Source organism: Sycon ciliatum, chromosome 8 (assembly GCF_964019385.1).
Source record: "Sycon ciliatum chromosome 8, ocSycCili1.1, whole genome shotgun sequence".
NCBI lineage: Eukaryota > Metazoa > Porifera > Calcarea > Leucosolenida > Sycettidae > Sycon > Sycon ciliatum.
This window is the reverse complement of record NC_088650.1, coordinates 7,898,591-7,913,269: the sequence shown is the minus strand read 5'-3', so window position 1 is coordinate 7,913,269 and position 14,679 is coordinate 7,898,591. Positions and strand designations below refer to the sequence as shown.

Genomic DNA, 14,679 nt, shown 5'->3' with positions numbered 1-14,679 from the left:
AACATGTGTCAAGTAAAAGTGAGAAATTTCAAATGGGCCCTAGGACTAGTGACGTTCTGACTGCTTATGATCTCGTCACAGTCGTGGATAGTTGCTTCATTATCCCCCGTTCCCATGCGTTCTCTTCTTCAACCACTGCGGCCTGCGGTAGATGATCTCCGCACTGCAGTTGGCTCCATTTGGAATTGACATACCATCGGATCAAATACGGGTACAAAGAAAATAGTAAAGGGCTTTGCCAGAGGCCTGAATAGTGAATACCTACCTAACTGTGCTACAAACAGACTAAAATGAATAAACAGAGCAAGCACATTTGTCAATTGAGGACACACCCTATAGGTGATTGAGCAATGGGAGTGCTTCATGAAAAACAAAACAAAACAAAAACAGCGATTGTTACCAAAATTAATGTACTTCGAATACACATGTACCTCTAATGGCAAGATGCTGATGCCAGAAATCTACGACCAGAAATCAGGTGCCAGTAATCTAGGTACACAGTAAATGTAGAGAGGATCCCGGCCGGAGACACCGCTCGGCTGTCTCAAGTACAAACAAATTACAATACAGTGCGTATCGGTTATAGCGTGGTCGTGTAAAAGAATATACTGCCTACAAGAATGAGCTCTCATGTTTTCATAATCATAACATGGATTTATTCTTACCAGCAATTTTTTCGTACAGTAGAATATATCGGTCCTAAGAATGGACTTTGTGTAGCAAAACATACCAGATTAGTACAAAAAAAAAAGTATATCGCCTATAGTAATAATATCCGTCCAATTCAGTTCCGATCTGACTCGCGTTGGGTCGTAGTGCTGCAGGTTCAACTGTTGTGGTCATGTAACTCATGTTGCATAGCCACATGGTAAGCCTATGTGACTATGACCAGCGGCATGCACCGTAACACTACATTGCATGTACGATGATCTTCCTGCCTCTGCGCACATGCACATGATATGTCACACTTGATTTATCGTGTTTTTAAAAGAAATATCGGAAATATAAATAGAAAGTCGTTTTTCAAACACCCACGCTATAACCGATACCTACTGTACAATGTACAGTTGTACTGTGCTTTCTCTCTCTTGTAAATTCTCTCCTTTCGGGTCCTCAAGCAGTTGTTGATTTCGTACTTAAAGTAAAATTAATAGAATTTTAATATGATGCGCTCCACTGAGTACTTTAATAATGTAATAAAACTCTGAATCTTGTCCACGGCTCTGCTAGTACACGGTGCACATTGGCAAGACCCGGTAACCAATGGTAACGTACCAGTGTTGTAGTGTACAATGTAGACTAAGAGCATCCACAACATTGCGGAACATAAAGTACTGGTTTCGGTTGTTTGTGCGTGTGTGCGTATGCGGTCGTGTCTATTCCCGCCCTGGAGATTTGAAGACACATTCCCGCTTCTGCTCTGCCTGACACCGCTATCATCCTGATTATGGGCTGGTGTTCAAGGTTCACTGTGAGTGTGTGTGTGTGCACGTGCGTGCGCGCGCGCGTGCATGCGTGTGTGTCAAACTGGTCGCACGACAAGTTGCCACATGATCAGCTGCAAAGCACGCAGTCCACACACGTACCTGACACTGTACGCGGTGAGGAGTTCGACACAGTCGGTGCAATGCTAGACCGACATGCCGAGTGACTCCTGTCATGTCACATGACCACCTTGCAAGTAGTGGATAGTACAGATGGTTATGACTCTGTCATGTTGGTCACATGACCACCTTGCAAGTAATGGACAAAACAGAAGGTTAGGACTCTGTCACGCTGATCACATGACCACCTTGCAAGTAGTGGACAAAACAGAAGACTAGGAGCACGGTGGCAAACTCTAGTGCAGCACACTCCGTAGCTTCTTTTTCTAAGACACATCGTCCATGACAGGCTTGGGCAGCGTCGACACTCGCCCATGGTGCGCGGCCAGGTTAGGCAGTACGGCGTACGTCACCCAGCCGAGCGCCTCGGCAAAGTCGGCGATCGCCAGGTCAGTCTCGGGTGAAAACGCCTGGTTGCCCGCACTGGAGATGAGATGCTGGCTAAGCTGGTCGGCCGCCCAGCTCTGATACAGGACCGCCGGTGTGCAGCACCGGTCGGCAGGGCTCGTAACGGCATAGAGCGCACGCCAGTACAGACGCAAGTTGTCCAGATGATGCCGGTTCAGCATCCACACGACAGAGAGAACAAGAAACGCCGCCGGCAGGGTCATCTGCACCGTGAACATCCACAAGCCACGGTGGCTGTACTCAGCGCTGTGTGGCGGCACCTTCACACGCAACACGTAGGCCAGAACCACAAGAAACGTACCCAGCAGAAGCGACACGACAATCAGATTCGGCATGTCTTTGTTTTGAAAGCCAGACCATCTCTCCGGGTAATACAGCTTAGTGTATGCCCACGGATGGTTGTATTTACTACTCTCAGAGTACGAATATGTGGACAAAGGACCTTTGATAAGATATCGCAGTGAGTCGAAGAATCCAGGAAGCGGTACAGTGTCGTCTTCAATGAGAACGATATATTTCGGTTTGTATTGGCTACAAGCCTGGAGGGCATGTCCGTAATCGTAGCGCTCCTTCAGAAATACACTGCCGGTTGAAGATAAGGGCGGTATGTGGTATGAAGGAATGAACCAGGCGTATCGCCGAAGGGCAGTGTGCAAGCTTGGGTCCTTTTCGGCGTTGGCAATCACCAGGGACACCCTGTCGTCGGCCAGTACCTCGGGCAGCAGTCTGTGCAGCACCTGAAACAGGTACTGCATGCGTACCGGCAGGCTCTTTCTCATAACCGTCACCACGGCAACGCACACATCGCTGGAGCGCGAGTGCAGTCGCGTTCTTAGTGTTTGGCGGACTTGTTGCGCCTTGCTGGTCTGGTTGAAACTGTCCATGTACTGAATAGCGTTCTTAGCTCGCATCCTGGCCATGGACTTGTCATGAATCCGTCCTCTTTCGGGGCAGAAAGACCGATAGTGGGAATGCTGCAAGTCGGTACAGAACTCATACGTCAGCCAAGCATGCAGCATGATGAATAGTGACAAAAATCCGATCCACTTGGACCAACATCGCAGAGTGCACAAACTGGGCATACCGTAGTCCTAGATCCTCGCAGCAGCAGAGTCCGGTGTACGGCCATGCATCACACCTCCATGCCTCTCCTAATCCATGTGGCTTCGACGACAGTGCCCGTGATGATGGGAAATGATACGTGGTCCCTGGCCTGGGTGGACTGCCTCAATGCCAATGGACAAGATAAACGCCAGCCATCATGATTCATGCCCTCTGTTCAACGCCTAGAATGCTTGTGGACGCACGATCAGGCGACCCTGCATTGGTCATGCTAAAAGTTCGAGTATCGATCATCTCTGCCACGACAAGAGTCAAGAGCTCCCTTATAATTATACAATCATAATTATTATGTATTGGAGAGAGATTTTCACAAACTATTTTGAACTACATGTACTACCGCCGCTACAGATTACAGTACAAGAGTCATGTTTCTGTCTGTTGCTGTGTTTTCGCAAGGGCGCGGGCCTGGGCCACGGGGGAATTCCCCGAAAATAGACGTGACATGTACGTGTTGTTCATCAGCTAAAATGACGTCACTCTGACGTACTGTAGCTGTGCAGTGACTCTGAGTCTGTGCTACATACTCGTAGTGTACGTGTGTATGCGTGGTTCGCTTTACAAAAATTTAATATTTTTGTTACCACACCTGTTGTTGCACTTTGATTATTGAAGCAAGAAGAAGCTCTTCTGCATGTGAAATATTAGGGTTTCGCTGTCCTAGCCTAGGTCTGTATCAATTGCCTCCTGACTGCTGTGAGAGAAGGCTGCTGCACGCGCCTCGACATGGACCACTCGGATCTAGGTCTGTCCCTGTACGACTATACGCTCAAGTACAATCGTAGACTGCCATGCAAAGTGTGCATCAAGCCGAAGCACATGTTGTGTGGCGAATGTGCGACGGAGGAGATTGCACCGCTGTACAAGCAGCTCGCCATCACAAAGAACGCTGTCCAGTATACGGCCAGGCACCGACTGCCTAAAGCTATGGCGGTGCGAGAGTCCTTCTCGGATGTGTGCAAGCGCACCAGCACATCTGAGCAGCGGATTGCTGCTCTGAATAAAATGCTGAACAGGGCCAAGGATGAGCTACATCAACAGCAACAGGCGCTTGAAGAACTAAAGCGAAAGAATGCAAAAGGCAAGCAGAGCATTGAGAAGGTGCGGCGATCCCGACGCCGCTGTCTGCGCAGCATACAAGATCTTGAGGGTGGTAACCGTGAAAAATACTCCGATCTTTCCGAGGTGTCCCGGCGGCTTGTTGCCCAGCGCCGCAGGTACTTTAACGACTTGCAAGCCATTTTTCCATTGGCTATGGCATCCCCTGATGCCCAGCTGACCTGGCCGGCTCAAATTCGATTTGACACCGGCAGCAGTCAGGACGATCGACCATGTATCCTAGACATTCTGAGGAGTGCCGGCCGGGCACGCTCCTACGCCACTGTGGCCGGTGTGCCACTGCCCTGCATCCGAGAGCTGCTGGGCCTTCAACTAGAAGTGGCGGGTGGTGAGAACGAGCCGCAGCTTGTTCCTCACGTTGTGAGAGCTGCCAAGTCAGCGCTGTTCTTTCTCTGCCTGTGCGTGCACAGCATCGGTGAGAGGATACAGTATACAAAGTTACTCACGTTGCCCTCGTTGGAGGAAATTGGCAATTTGCCGGACACGGAAGTCAGCCAGCAGCTGCTCAGTTGCGCCGTGGCAGTAGATGCCAACGTCGTGCTGGTGTGCTCGCAGCTCACCGCCTCTAGTGACGATTGCGAGGCTGACGGACATTCCTCCGCCGAGCGTGCAGTGTGCGCCTGCCGGAGTGCGGCTACACACCCTCACCCTGGCCTTCGCCAAGATCGGGCCGTGGACAACCTTCTGGCTTGCCTGTCCAGCGATAGAAACGGTAACCTGGGTCGTGATAGTGGTCCGTTCACGATGCAGGAACGCGCTCTGGTGCGCCTCATTGACAGGCGGCCTGAACTGGACGGCTTTGAAGAAGTCCATTTTAGTCCGTCGAGCGGCGAGGATGAGCCCGATTGGTCCCTGAACTTGCAAGACGGCACTTGGGTGAATTGCGCCACTGAGCACGTGCCGCTCGCTCCTGAAATGAACGCTGCAGCTCAGGCCGTTGCTGCTGCCACTGCTGCTGCTGCTGACAACACTGGCCTACTCTCAAGCACATTGTCAACGGTATCATCTGGTGTCTGGAGTGCTTTCTCCTATTTTTCTACCACGCGCAAGTAGAACAGGTATAGGGCTATAGTCGCTTGCCTGTGTACAATGTAGACGCTTTGGTGTGCGTGTGTATGTGTGTGTGTGTGTGTGTGTGTGTGTGTGTGTGTGTGTGTGTGTGTGTGTGTGTGTGTGCGCGCATTTGTGTGTGTGTGTGTGTGTGTGTACATGTGAGTGTGTGTGTGTGTGTGTGTGTACATGTGAGTGTGTGTGTGTGTGCTATTAGTGTCATAAGTTAGCAGCAGTTCTCGCTGGGTTGCAGTCATCTACATGGCTGACAGCATTTATGACTTTTTTATACTGTCTCTTGCTCCAAACTGCTCTCTCTCTCTCTCTCTCTCTCTCTCTCTCTCTCTCTTTCTTTCTCTCCATCCCTCTCTCTATTTCTCTCTCTCTCTCTCTCTCCCCCCCCCCTCTCTCTCTTTCTCTCTCTCTCTCTCTCTCTCTCTCTCTCTCTCTCTCTCTCTTTCTCTCTCTCTCTCTCTCTCTCTCTCTCTCTCTCTTTTTTTTTTCTCTCTCTCCCTCTCTCTCTCTCTCCATCCCTCTCTCTATTTCTCTCTCTCTATTTCTCTCTCTCTCTCTCTCTCTCTCTCTCTCTCTCTCTCTCTCTCTCTCTCTCTCTCTCTCTCTCTCTCTCTCTCTCTCTCTCTCTCTCTCTCTCTCTCTCTCTCTCTCTCTCTCTCTCTCTCTCTCTCTCTCTCTCTCTCTCTTATTTCCCCTTATTTGACATAATTACAGGCCTACTCTCAAAGCAGTGTTACTTTTTTTTAAATAGAGAAATAGATCATATACTCCAAAAAGCATAGATATTTTGATCAACATGTATGAAAGAAACAACTCTTCTCTGCCAGGTGAATGCTGCCGCGTTTTTCTCTGGTGGCTATTCTTTCTACTACTTCCAATCAAATACTGTTATACTAGAAGTCAGTGGTGGTGATGCACCTCTTTTTTTACTTCTTTTAAGTTCTTTAGAACTTTTTACTACGTTTGGAGTACAGTACCTACTTGCCTATTAGTTACATGTAGACCCGCTTTTTGCTGTTTGTACTGAGTCTGCGGTGCTTCGCACGCCTCCAGGTGGCGCAATGGATTGGACACGTTGTGCGGTTGTGTGTGTTTAGCCAGGCGTGCACCACCACACAGTCGAAATCAGTTTGCAGCGCTGGAAGTTCCTCTGTGCTTCTCCCATAGCTTTCGTTATCATTGACTTGCCTGTGTGGAGCTTGTTCTGAAAACGTTCTCAAGTATTCCATGAGAGCAGTCGTAAATGTGTCTTTGCAATCCCTCACGCATAGCTAAGGTGGTAACACTACGGTCCCTTTTACCGAGACGTCTTGCAGCAGCAATCAGTTCTTGCTGCTAGTGCTGGTGGCGGTGGTGGTTACGTGTGATGGCGACGCTGCTACTGGTGTTATTATTTTTACCTGCATTATCTCCTTAGACAGCCCTTGTGGTCTTTTACTGATACCGGTAAGAAGACCAGCGCGTTCTCTATCGTACTACTGCCATGCAGCTAGTTTACTGCCATGCAGCTAGTTTCAGCAAAAGTAAAATGTACATTTTTGGTGCATGTACGTGTATTTGCAATATTCATGGTGCAATGTATACTACTGCGGCATAGATTTGCTTTAGAAATGCCGGAACCGACAATAAATCACTACGTGTAAACTATTGTAGTCATGGGTGATTATCGAAGTCAGAGTGCAACTTGGTGTGCCGCTGTGTGTGTGTGTGTGTGTGTGTGTGTGTATGTATGTATGTGTGTATGTATGTGTGTGTGTGTGTGTGTGTGTGTGTGTGTGTGTGTGTGTGTGTGTGTGTGTGTGTGTGTGTGTGGTGCACGTGTCAGTTTCATGTACAAGTATCAGGCAGAAACTAGGCGCACTAAGTTCTTGCTTTAGCATGATCTGCTTCACTTCGGATCCTGTCCACTATCCTTGCTATAAACCTGTCTGTGGGTACATGAATCGTATCTTCAGATATGTGTTCTTCTCTTGCGAGAGGTGTACATGTGTGTGTGTGTGTGTGTGTGTGTGTGTGTGTGTGTGTGTGTGTGTGTGTGTGTGTGTGTGTGTGTGTGTGTGTGTGTGTGTGTGTGTGTGTGTGTGTGTGTGTGTGTGTGTGTGTGTGTGTGTGTGTGTGTGTGTGTGTGTGTGTGTGTGTGTGTGTGTGTGTGTGTGTGTGTGTGTGTGTGTGTGTGTGTGTGTGTGTGTGTGTGTGTGTGTGTGTGTGTGTGTGTGTGTGTGTGTGTGTGTGTGTGTGTGTGTGTGTGTGTGTGTGTGTGTGTGTGTGTGTGTGTGTGTGTGTGTGTGTGTGTGTGTGTGTGTGTGTGTGTGTGTGTGTGTGTGTGTGACAGTGTCCCATATGGTGCAGTGGTATGTGCAGCGATTTCCAATGGAGAGTTTACCGGTTGCGGGTTCGATTCCCGACGATTATGGTCACACACGTCTTTCTTCCCTTTCTCAGACTCCTCCTGTCTTTCATCCTTCTGTCGTGGGTGGTTACCAACAGCTAGTGCATGCTGCACTATCTGTATGTATACATATGTAGTGTGATGCGTGTGGGGAAAACAATGAAAAAAGACCAAAAGTAGGGATTCACTGGCCAGAAAACTAACTTCGAAAAACTTCTGAAAAAAACAGTCATAGCTGTGTGGTGTAGACCAGGCTGAATAGTGGCATTCAATTCTTCCGCCTTGCAAGCTGTTGAATGGTGCAATCCCAGCACAAGGTGCTATCGCCTCCAGCGATTTGCATCAAAAGGTCAAAGGTGTGTGTGTGAAGTGACTTTTTCTAACAGCTGTGTGGTGGATACCAGGCTAAAAATAGTGGCGGTCAATTCATCAGCCTTGCAAGCTGTTGAATGGTGTAATCCCAGCACAAGTTGCTATGTCTAACATAGCTGTTCGCTATCATCGCTTCCGCGATGGGCATGTCTGAGGTCTGCGGTGTGTGTGTGTGTGTGTGTGTGTGTGTGTGTGTGTGCGCGCGTGTGACGTGTGTGCGTACATGCGTGCTTTGTAGTAACAGTTGGCATGGCTTTCAAATCACCAGCACTTGATAACTGCTAGCTTCATGCACTGACTGTACATGTACTGTACTGTCGTGCAGGTCTACAGTTAGTCATATTTTAGCTCTCGTGAGTCATGGTGATAGTCTACTAGTAGTAGTACTACTACTTAGCACTAGTCTCAGACTGGCCAGGCGCTAGGCTAGACCGGGACTAAGTAATACTAGTTGGGTACAGGTGCACTCAATGTCACGTGACCTGGAGGGAAATGGGAACATGATTTCGGACTCAAAATCCCCGATCTTCCAGTTCCAGATTTCCTTGCGTCGCGCAGCAGTGACTGTAGTTTTCCCCTGGGCATTCTGTCTACAATGTAGTGCTTCCACTGTTTTCCTTCATGGCAGACTGATGACAAACCGTGGCATAAGGCTGTGTTGTCTAGCTTGCTTCGACTGTAAGCCACAGCGGAATGTGAAGACAATATGCTACTGCAGAACATGGCACTGGCTGGAGTAAGACGGATGTGCCAGAAGATTCACACGAGAAGCTGTCACCATCAACGAGAGACTTCACAACACGCGTGTACGCACACAAATCGCGATGCAGAGATGGTGGTCGATGGCTGTCCATTCGGCATTCCTGACAGGATGCGTCTTGGCCTCTTGTCGTTTTGACAGTGACTGAAGGCGCGCGCGTGGACATGGCTGAGCCAAAGCCTACCAATCATACTCTTCAATCCAACTTCAACTTAGTTCAAGCCATGGATTTCACTAAATGTCAAGCTGATCGCTGAACTGAAGCTAAGCTGCCTTGTCCCTGTCCTAGCACCACACAGCGACAAAGCACAGACGTCTGACGAGCGCTAGCATTGCCTGAGTGTTTGTCAGTTTGACTCTGAGGTGGGAACCGCCCGCTGGACATGCGGACTGAGCAGTGATGTTCCAGGCAGTACATACTGCGGTAGCGACGAAAGCGCCTTTTATTTACAGGAGAGTCTCGTGCAGTTCTGCGGCTGAGCTGGGAATGCTAAGCCCAACGCTCAGCAGCTCTTGTCTGGAGACAAGCACTACCATAGCTACCCCTGGCATTCACCTAACACTTGCAGCATTAGCACCATGGACACACACACACACACACGCACACACACACACACACCATGTACCCACACACACCATTACACCTGGCCAAGCATCAGGATAACTATCACGCTCATGCGAAAGAAAGAACCGAACGATATTATTGTCGTCTTGTCCAGTGAGAGTCGAGTTTCTTTTCTCCTTCAAACTGTATCTGTCTTTCCCGCACACACGCTTCTTCTGTGTTCCCACCTGGACTCATCCTTGTGTCGTGGATGCCTGGTGGACGGCCAACAGTGTTCTAGTGTGACCCGCCGGTCTACGGTCTTGTCGGCCTACTAAGTACGACTAGTACTAGTACTACTACCGTACAAGTATCGTCGAGTGTGGCACGGTGAAGTCCCAGCGAATTAGCCATGGAGAACGGTGTCGACTTGGAGCAGCTCGATGAGGTCGAGCTGGGACAAAAGGTAAGCAGCGCCCCATCCAGACGTTCTGATGCTTGACCGTTGACGGCTCTAACTAAAAGTCTAAGCTAAGCCGTACCATGTACCCAAAGTATGCGCGTAATGCTAGCGTTATTCTTGGGCATGCATAAATGATAAAGCAGGCCTGGAAATTGAGTGGCCGAGGCCAGGGATAGCGACTGCCCACCGCCACCAGCTAGCCAAAGAGGAAGTGACGCTAATGGGGCACGCTGTGTGTGCGCAGAAAGCGAAAAGCGGCGTGCTCCAAAGTTACCTGGTGGCGCATGATGCTCTTGCCTGGCTGGTGTCAAGCAAGGAACTTCTGTTTCTTACTATGGCCATCGGCATCGCTTGATTTGGAAATTGTGTGACTAAAACCTCGCAGGGACCTTTTCAGATCCACATGTGATAGCGTACGGCACGCCAAAGTAGCTGGCTGAAACAGGCGTTTGACTTTGCTAGTTAGCTGCTGGAAAGCTGAATGCTGCTGCTAGTATACACAGGCGTTGCCGAATCAATTTCGTGTCCGCATCCGTCTGATAATACTGCTCTCCATTACTGCTGTCTGACCTTTCTAGCTCGACGAGGCTGGTTCGTACGAGGAGCGCAGGAAGATTCGAGCAGCCTTACGTCGCTTGCGCAAGAGCAGTGCGAACTCTTCGTCTCAACTGGAGCAAGCGCCTGACTCCTCCACCAGTGCCGACGCGTACACGCCATCTCCACAGTCGACCTACAAACGACAAGGCTACCAGGTGCAGAAGGATCCACCGCTGCACTACGGAGTCCGCCACTGGGAGAGCGTCAGTGTCGCTCCAGCGCTAGCCAGAAGGGCGAGCAAGAGCGAGCAGGGCTTTCAGGCGGTTGAAAATCCAGCAGTAGTGTCGACAGCACGGTCTTCCAAATCATCTTCAAGCTCCGCGGACACGAGCAGACGCGGGAAGAAAGACATAGTGGACGACACCGCAGAAGCAGCGCAGCAGGTGGAGCCTGCGGATGCCATGGAGCAGGACTATGGAAGCACGCAGACCGCTGCCAGAACGAGCTCCAGCAATGATGAATCAGAGAGGACGGATGGCGGACGAAGCAATCGCAGCGCCGAGCAGCCGGAGAGTGGTGCAGAGAGTGGCTATCGCTCAGAAAGCCGCATGAGCACCACCTCGTTCAGAAGCGAGGGCGGCGAGTCCGTGCATAGCTTGGACAGCGTCCAATCCGACTTGGAACTCGAGGAGACACTACAGAAGGAGGTAAGAGGACTCACTTCTTGTAATCGACGACGACGCTCTCACTGTTGGTTTGTTATGCGAAAAGATAGAGGTACAGTACATGTAGTGACAGTAATCGTTCCAATTATTTTCTAAATCCGTAAGGACTCTAAATCTGATCACCATATCCCCCCAATTTGATAATAATCATTACGACTTCCTCCCAGTGCAATGCCCTCCCAACCTCAATCGGCTGGATAGGGTCGTGTCACAGGCGGATTAGAAGCCTTTGAAGTCGCTTTCCACACACACAAACACACACCCATACACATAACACACACACACACACACGCATGCGCGCACGCACACACGCACACACGAGCGCACACACACACACACACACTAGAAACTCCAAGAGCATTTCCGCACCCTACCCAAGAGAGGACCTTGCGATGAATTTCTTTGCGACATGCCGCTTACCCCAGGAACACGTAGCTGCTGCTCTGTAGTCATGCGAGGATGTGGTTCTGCAATATCCTTGCCTCTGGGATACCACTTGCTTCATGTTACATCACACAAACATAGCGATGTACCAGAGGATGTGTATCTTGGTGGACAGAACACGACGCAAGCTAAGACTTAAAGTAAACGACTGAGCAATCACAAAATATCTGGCGACTTGCAGCAAGTTGTTAACTACAAGTAATGATAAGTTGTGACTCAGAGTGTTTTGTGCTGTATGGTCTCCATACAGCAACAGGCCGGATGTGCTTGCTGTACTATTTACACCTGGTGTGAATGCCACACGCTTGGCCTTATTTGGTAGCTTTCATAAGTTTGTATAGCATTTGGCGCAATGTGCTTCAATTAGTAGTTTTCACAAGTGTTGCGCATAGCATTTGGGGTGATGTGCCGTTCGCCACGTACCTTCGTATCCGCTGGCGAGTATCAGTCTAAACTGCGGTCAAAGGTATCAACGAAGCACATGCCGGTACTCATTCTATGATAGAACATGCATTGACAGTATAGTGAGGTTTTCAAAAACCTGAAAAGGGCCGGGAGATGTGCCCTTCCCTTTCTGTGTAAAACCTCATCAAAACATACAAGCTGTAAAGATATGCCGTGGGCTTATCTCGGGTGTGCCTCGACTCAGCCGCCGATGATTAGTGCATTCCAACATGCAATCCATGGCAAGACTGGGAATGATATTAGATGCTGTCAAGTTTCACAATGGGAGCCATTCTGCCTCAGCTTATCAGTCTGATAACAGGGAAAGTGACACCTGGGATGGGGGGGGGGGGGGGGTAGGTACTATGTGCATGGGCTCAATGCAACCTCGCCATGAGCCGCGGAGGACAAAGTTCCATTGAGCCGCATGATAGTCACAACATGTCCGTTTCATCACCCTCGAACTTATGAAGGGCTATAACTGATATTTCCTGGGGTAACAAATCAGTCTAATATATTAGCTCTCACTTTACTTCTATTGTCTCACCTTCCCTCATTCTATTTTTAGCACTTTGTTTTGTTCTCGTAACACATTATTGAATGTATATAAATTATTGATTTGGCATGGTTATTCTTCAGTCACGGCTTTCCACTGATGATTGTGACAAGAAAATCGATTTTGGTAAACCTTCATGACTTTGTTGTAGTGTGGCGATGACAGCAGAATTTGTTCTCTTTATAGCTATTATAAAATTGTTGTCTCCGCGTCGATTATCTAATATATATTCCTGTAATTGTTGGCATGTTGGCGTAAGCTTACATTACAGTGTGATGCCAAGCAACTTACGTTTACAAGAAGAAAAGGATTTTGAGGAAAAGGGCTATTCCTCAGGCATAAATTATGCAATAAGCATCCATCAACGATCATCAATCAGTACTGGGCTCTATTACGATACAGTAATGAATAACTTGTGCCCCAGTATTTAGTTTCCTCTAAATTCTTTTTGTCTTTGGCTCGCCATCTGAGTTCAAAAGGACTTTGGGGTGGACAAATACCGGTTTAGTCACACAGTGCCTTTTCAGCCTTTCTGTCAGGTCAAGCCAAGTCAAGTCATGAGTGCGGACAGATTCAGACGCACCAGTTCATCAACATGACCATGCCTATGGTGTGTGGTCTGTGATGTGTGTGTGTCACATGACCATGCCTATGGTGTGTGATCTGTGATGTGTGTGTCACATGACCATGCCTATGGTGTGTGATCTGTGATGTGTGTGTCACATGACTATGTCTAGTTATGGTGTGTGATCTGTGATGTGTGTGTGCATATGCCCTTGTGTTGGTGGTTAGATCGAGGCGTCACAGGACTATGACGAGCGGAAGAAGCTGCGAGCACGTCTGAGACACGTCCAACAGCGTCGAATGAGCAAGTGTGAGTACATGTACCTGATTGTGTTCACTACTGTTTAGCAACAGTTGTGGCCGAAGAAATCTGACCCATGAGCCAAACGCAGCGCCAAGGCTCGTGCAGCCCCTGATGCCCTTGTTTTTGGACCTTGCACGATGTAATTGAAATGAAAACGCGGCGCTGCTTTTGACTCGTAGGTTGGATTTCTTTTCTTCAGGGGCGCCCGCCAGAAGGTATTATAGTGTGGTATACGGTCAGCCATGTGAAGTACAATGTACTCGTGGGGGAGGGGTTGCTGAGGCGAAAACTTTGGGAATTTAGAGCCCAGATCAGTGTATTTTATTGATTCACAGGGTGCCTCAGAACTAAATATTGGTTGTGATGAGTTGGGAACACAGGGTGCCTGAGACAAAAAGTGGTACGGTCAATACCATAGTGACCGTAGCGTGTCCGACACCCCTGACTATAGAAGCATGCTAAGAACTTGATGTAGCAGCATAGTACCATAGATCCGCAGACTGTCTCACAGTTTGTCCCAGTGCCGTGAGTGGACTGGCGATGATACCTTGAAGGCTTGAAGCATTTTGACTTGCAGTCATATTGCTCGGAGTATGGACCTGAGTGTTTTGAAGCGAAATGAATAAATAGATAGGATCACAGATCTTTGTATGGGTCTTTTGTGGCCCTTATACCTCCAGATAATATTATAATAATGTATCCTGAAGTTTGTTGTTCCAACGAGGAACATACACCTCTTGCCGAACTTGACTCTTTGACGTGCTCCTCGTGTGCTCCGGTTGGCAGTCGTGAGTTGGTCAAGTGTCAAGTTCGGCAAGAAGCGTGTGTTCCTCGTTGGAACAACCAACTTCATGACTAATACCGCCGAAGTTGCAACTTCAAGTGTATAATACATATCATTGAAACAACATTTCCCTGTACCTTTCAAGATAATGAGGTGCCAAGGATTTGTACAAGTGCACCGAGGTTACCGTCTAGTTCAGCAGAAAAGGAACTGAGTGGAAACGCATCAATACACACTAGGTATCACGTGTCACAATCTGCATTCGTGATGCTTACGCGCCCTGGAAAATGTCTTACTGTATCCGTCAGGGTTTTTCTTCAAGAATCAATAGGGCTTGAAAGTGCTACGTCACAGCATAGCAACAATTTCAAAAATTCAAAAACTGGATCCACTTGGATCCAGTTTTTGTATGGATTCAAGCACATTTCAAGCCATCTTACTCACAGCAAGGTGATGTAGCCAGTGAAACTGACTGATT

At 48.6% G+C, this 14,679-nt stretch overlaps 3 protein-coding genes across 3 annotated transcripts in view; 2 read left to right on the top strand and 1 right to left on the bottom strand.

Annotated features, from left to right (window-relative positions):
* Nucleotides 1-206: 206 nt before the first annotated feature.
* On the bottom strand, nt 207-3,449 carry LOC135823163 (post-GPI attachment to proteins factor 4-like). The gene has a single exon (XM_065336006.1). It carries the CDS (start codon nt 3,092-3,094, stop codon nt 1,871-1,873), a length of 1,224 nt encoding a protein of 407 aa, XP_065192078.1. The 5' UTR covers nt 3,095-3,449; the 3' UTR covers nt 207-1,870.
* A 2,662-nt stretch (nt 3,450-6,111) lies between these two features.
* On the top strand, nt 6,112-7,806 carry LOC135823523 (keratin-associated protein 5-1-like). The gene is made up of 4 exons (XM_065336365.1): nt 6,112-6,142; nt 6,992-7,124; nt 7,295-7,666; nt 7,803-7,806. Exons 1-4 carry the CDS (start codon nt 6,112-6,114, stop codon nt 7,804-7,806), a joined length of 540 nt encoding a protein of 179 aa, XP_065192437.1.
* A 1,604-nt stretch (nt 7,807-9,410) lies between these two features.
* The window catches only part of LOC135823162 (mucin-19-like), a 10,490-nt gene continuing 5,221 nt past the window's right edge, over nt 9,411-14,679 (top strand). The window contains exons 1-3 of the mRNA XM_065336005.1: nt 9,411-9,846; nt 10,422-11,087; nt 13,342-13,423. Of these exons, the coding sequence (XP_065192077.1) occupies nt 9,793-9,846; nt 10,422-11,087; nt 13,342-13,423 (802 nt within the window). The 5' untranslated portion in view covers nt 9,411-9,792. The remainder of the gene's footprint in view (nt 9,847-10,421; nt 11,088-13,341; nt 13,424-14,679) is intronic.

Bases quoted from the DNA above. Each gene is read 5' to 3' on its own strand.
- LOC135823163 (XM_065336006.1), bottom strand. From the start codon at position 3,094: ATGCCCAGTTTGTGCACTCTGCGATGTTGGTCCAAGTGGATCGGATTT.
- LOC135823523 (XM_065336365.1), top strand. From the start codon at position 6,112: ATGTATGAAAGAAACAACTCTTCTCTGCCAG. The intron at 6,143-6,991 runs GTGAATGCTGCC...TATCGAAGTCAG, and splicing joins AAACAACTCTTCTCTGCCAG to AGTGCAACTTGGTGTGCCGC. The intron at 7,125-7,294 runs GTGGTGCACGTG...CTCTTGCGAGAG, and splicing joins GTGTGTGTGTGTGTGTGTGT to GTGTACATGTGTGTGTGTGT.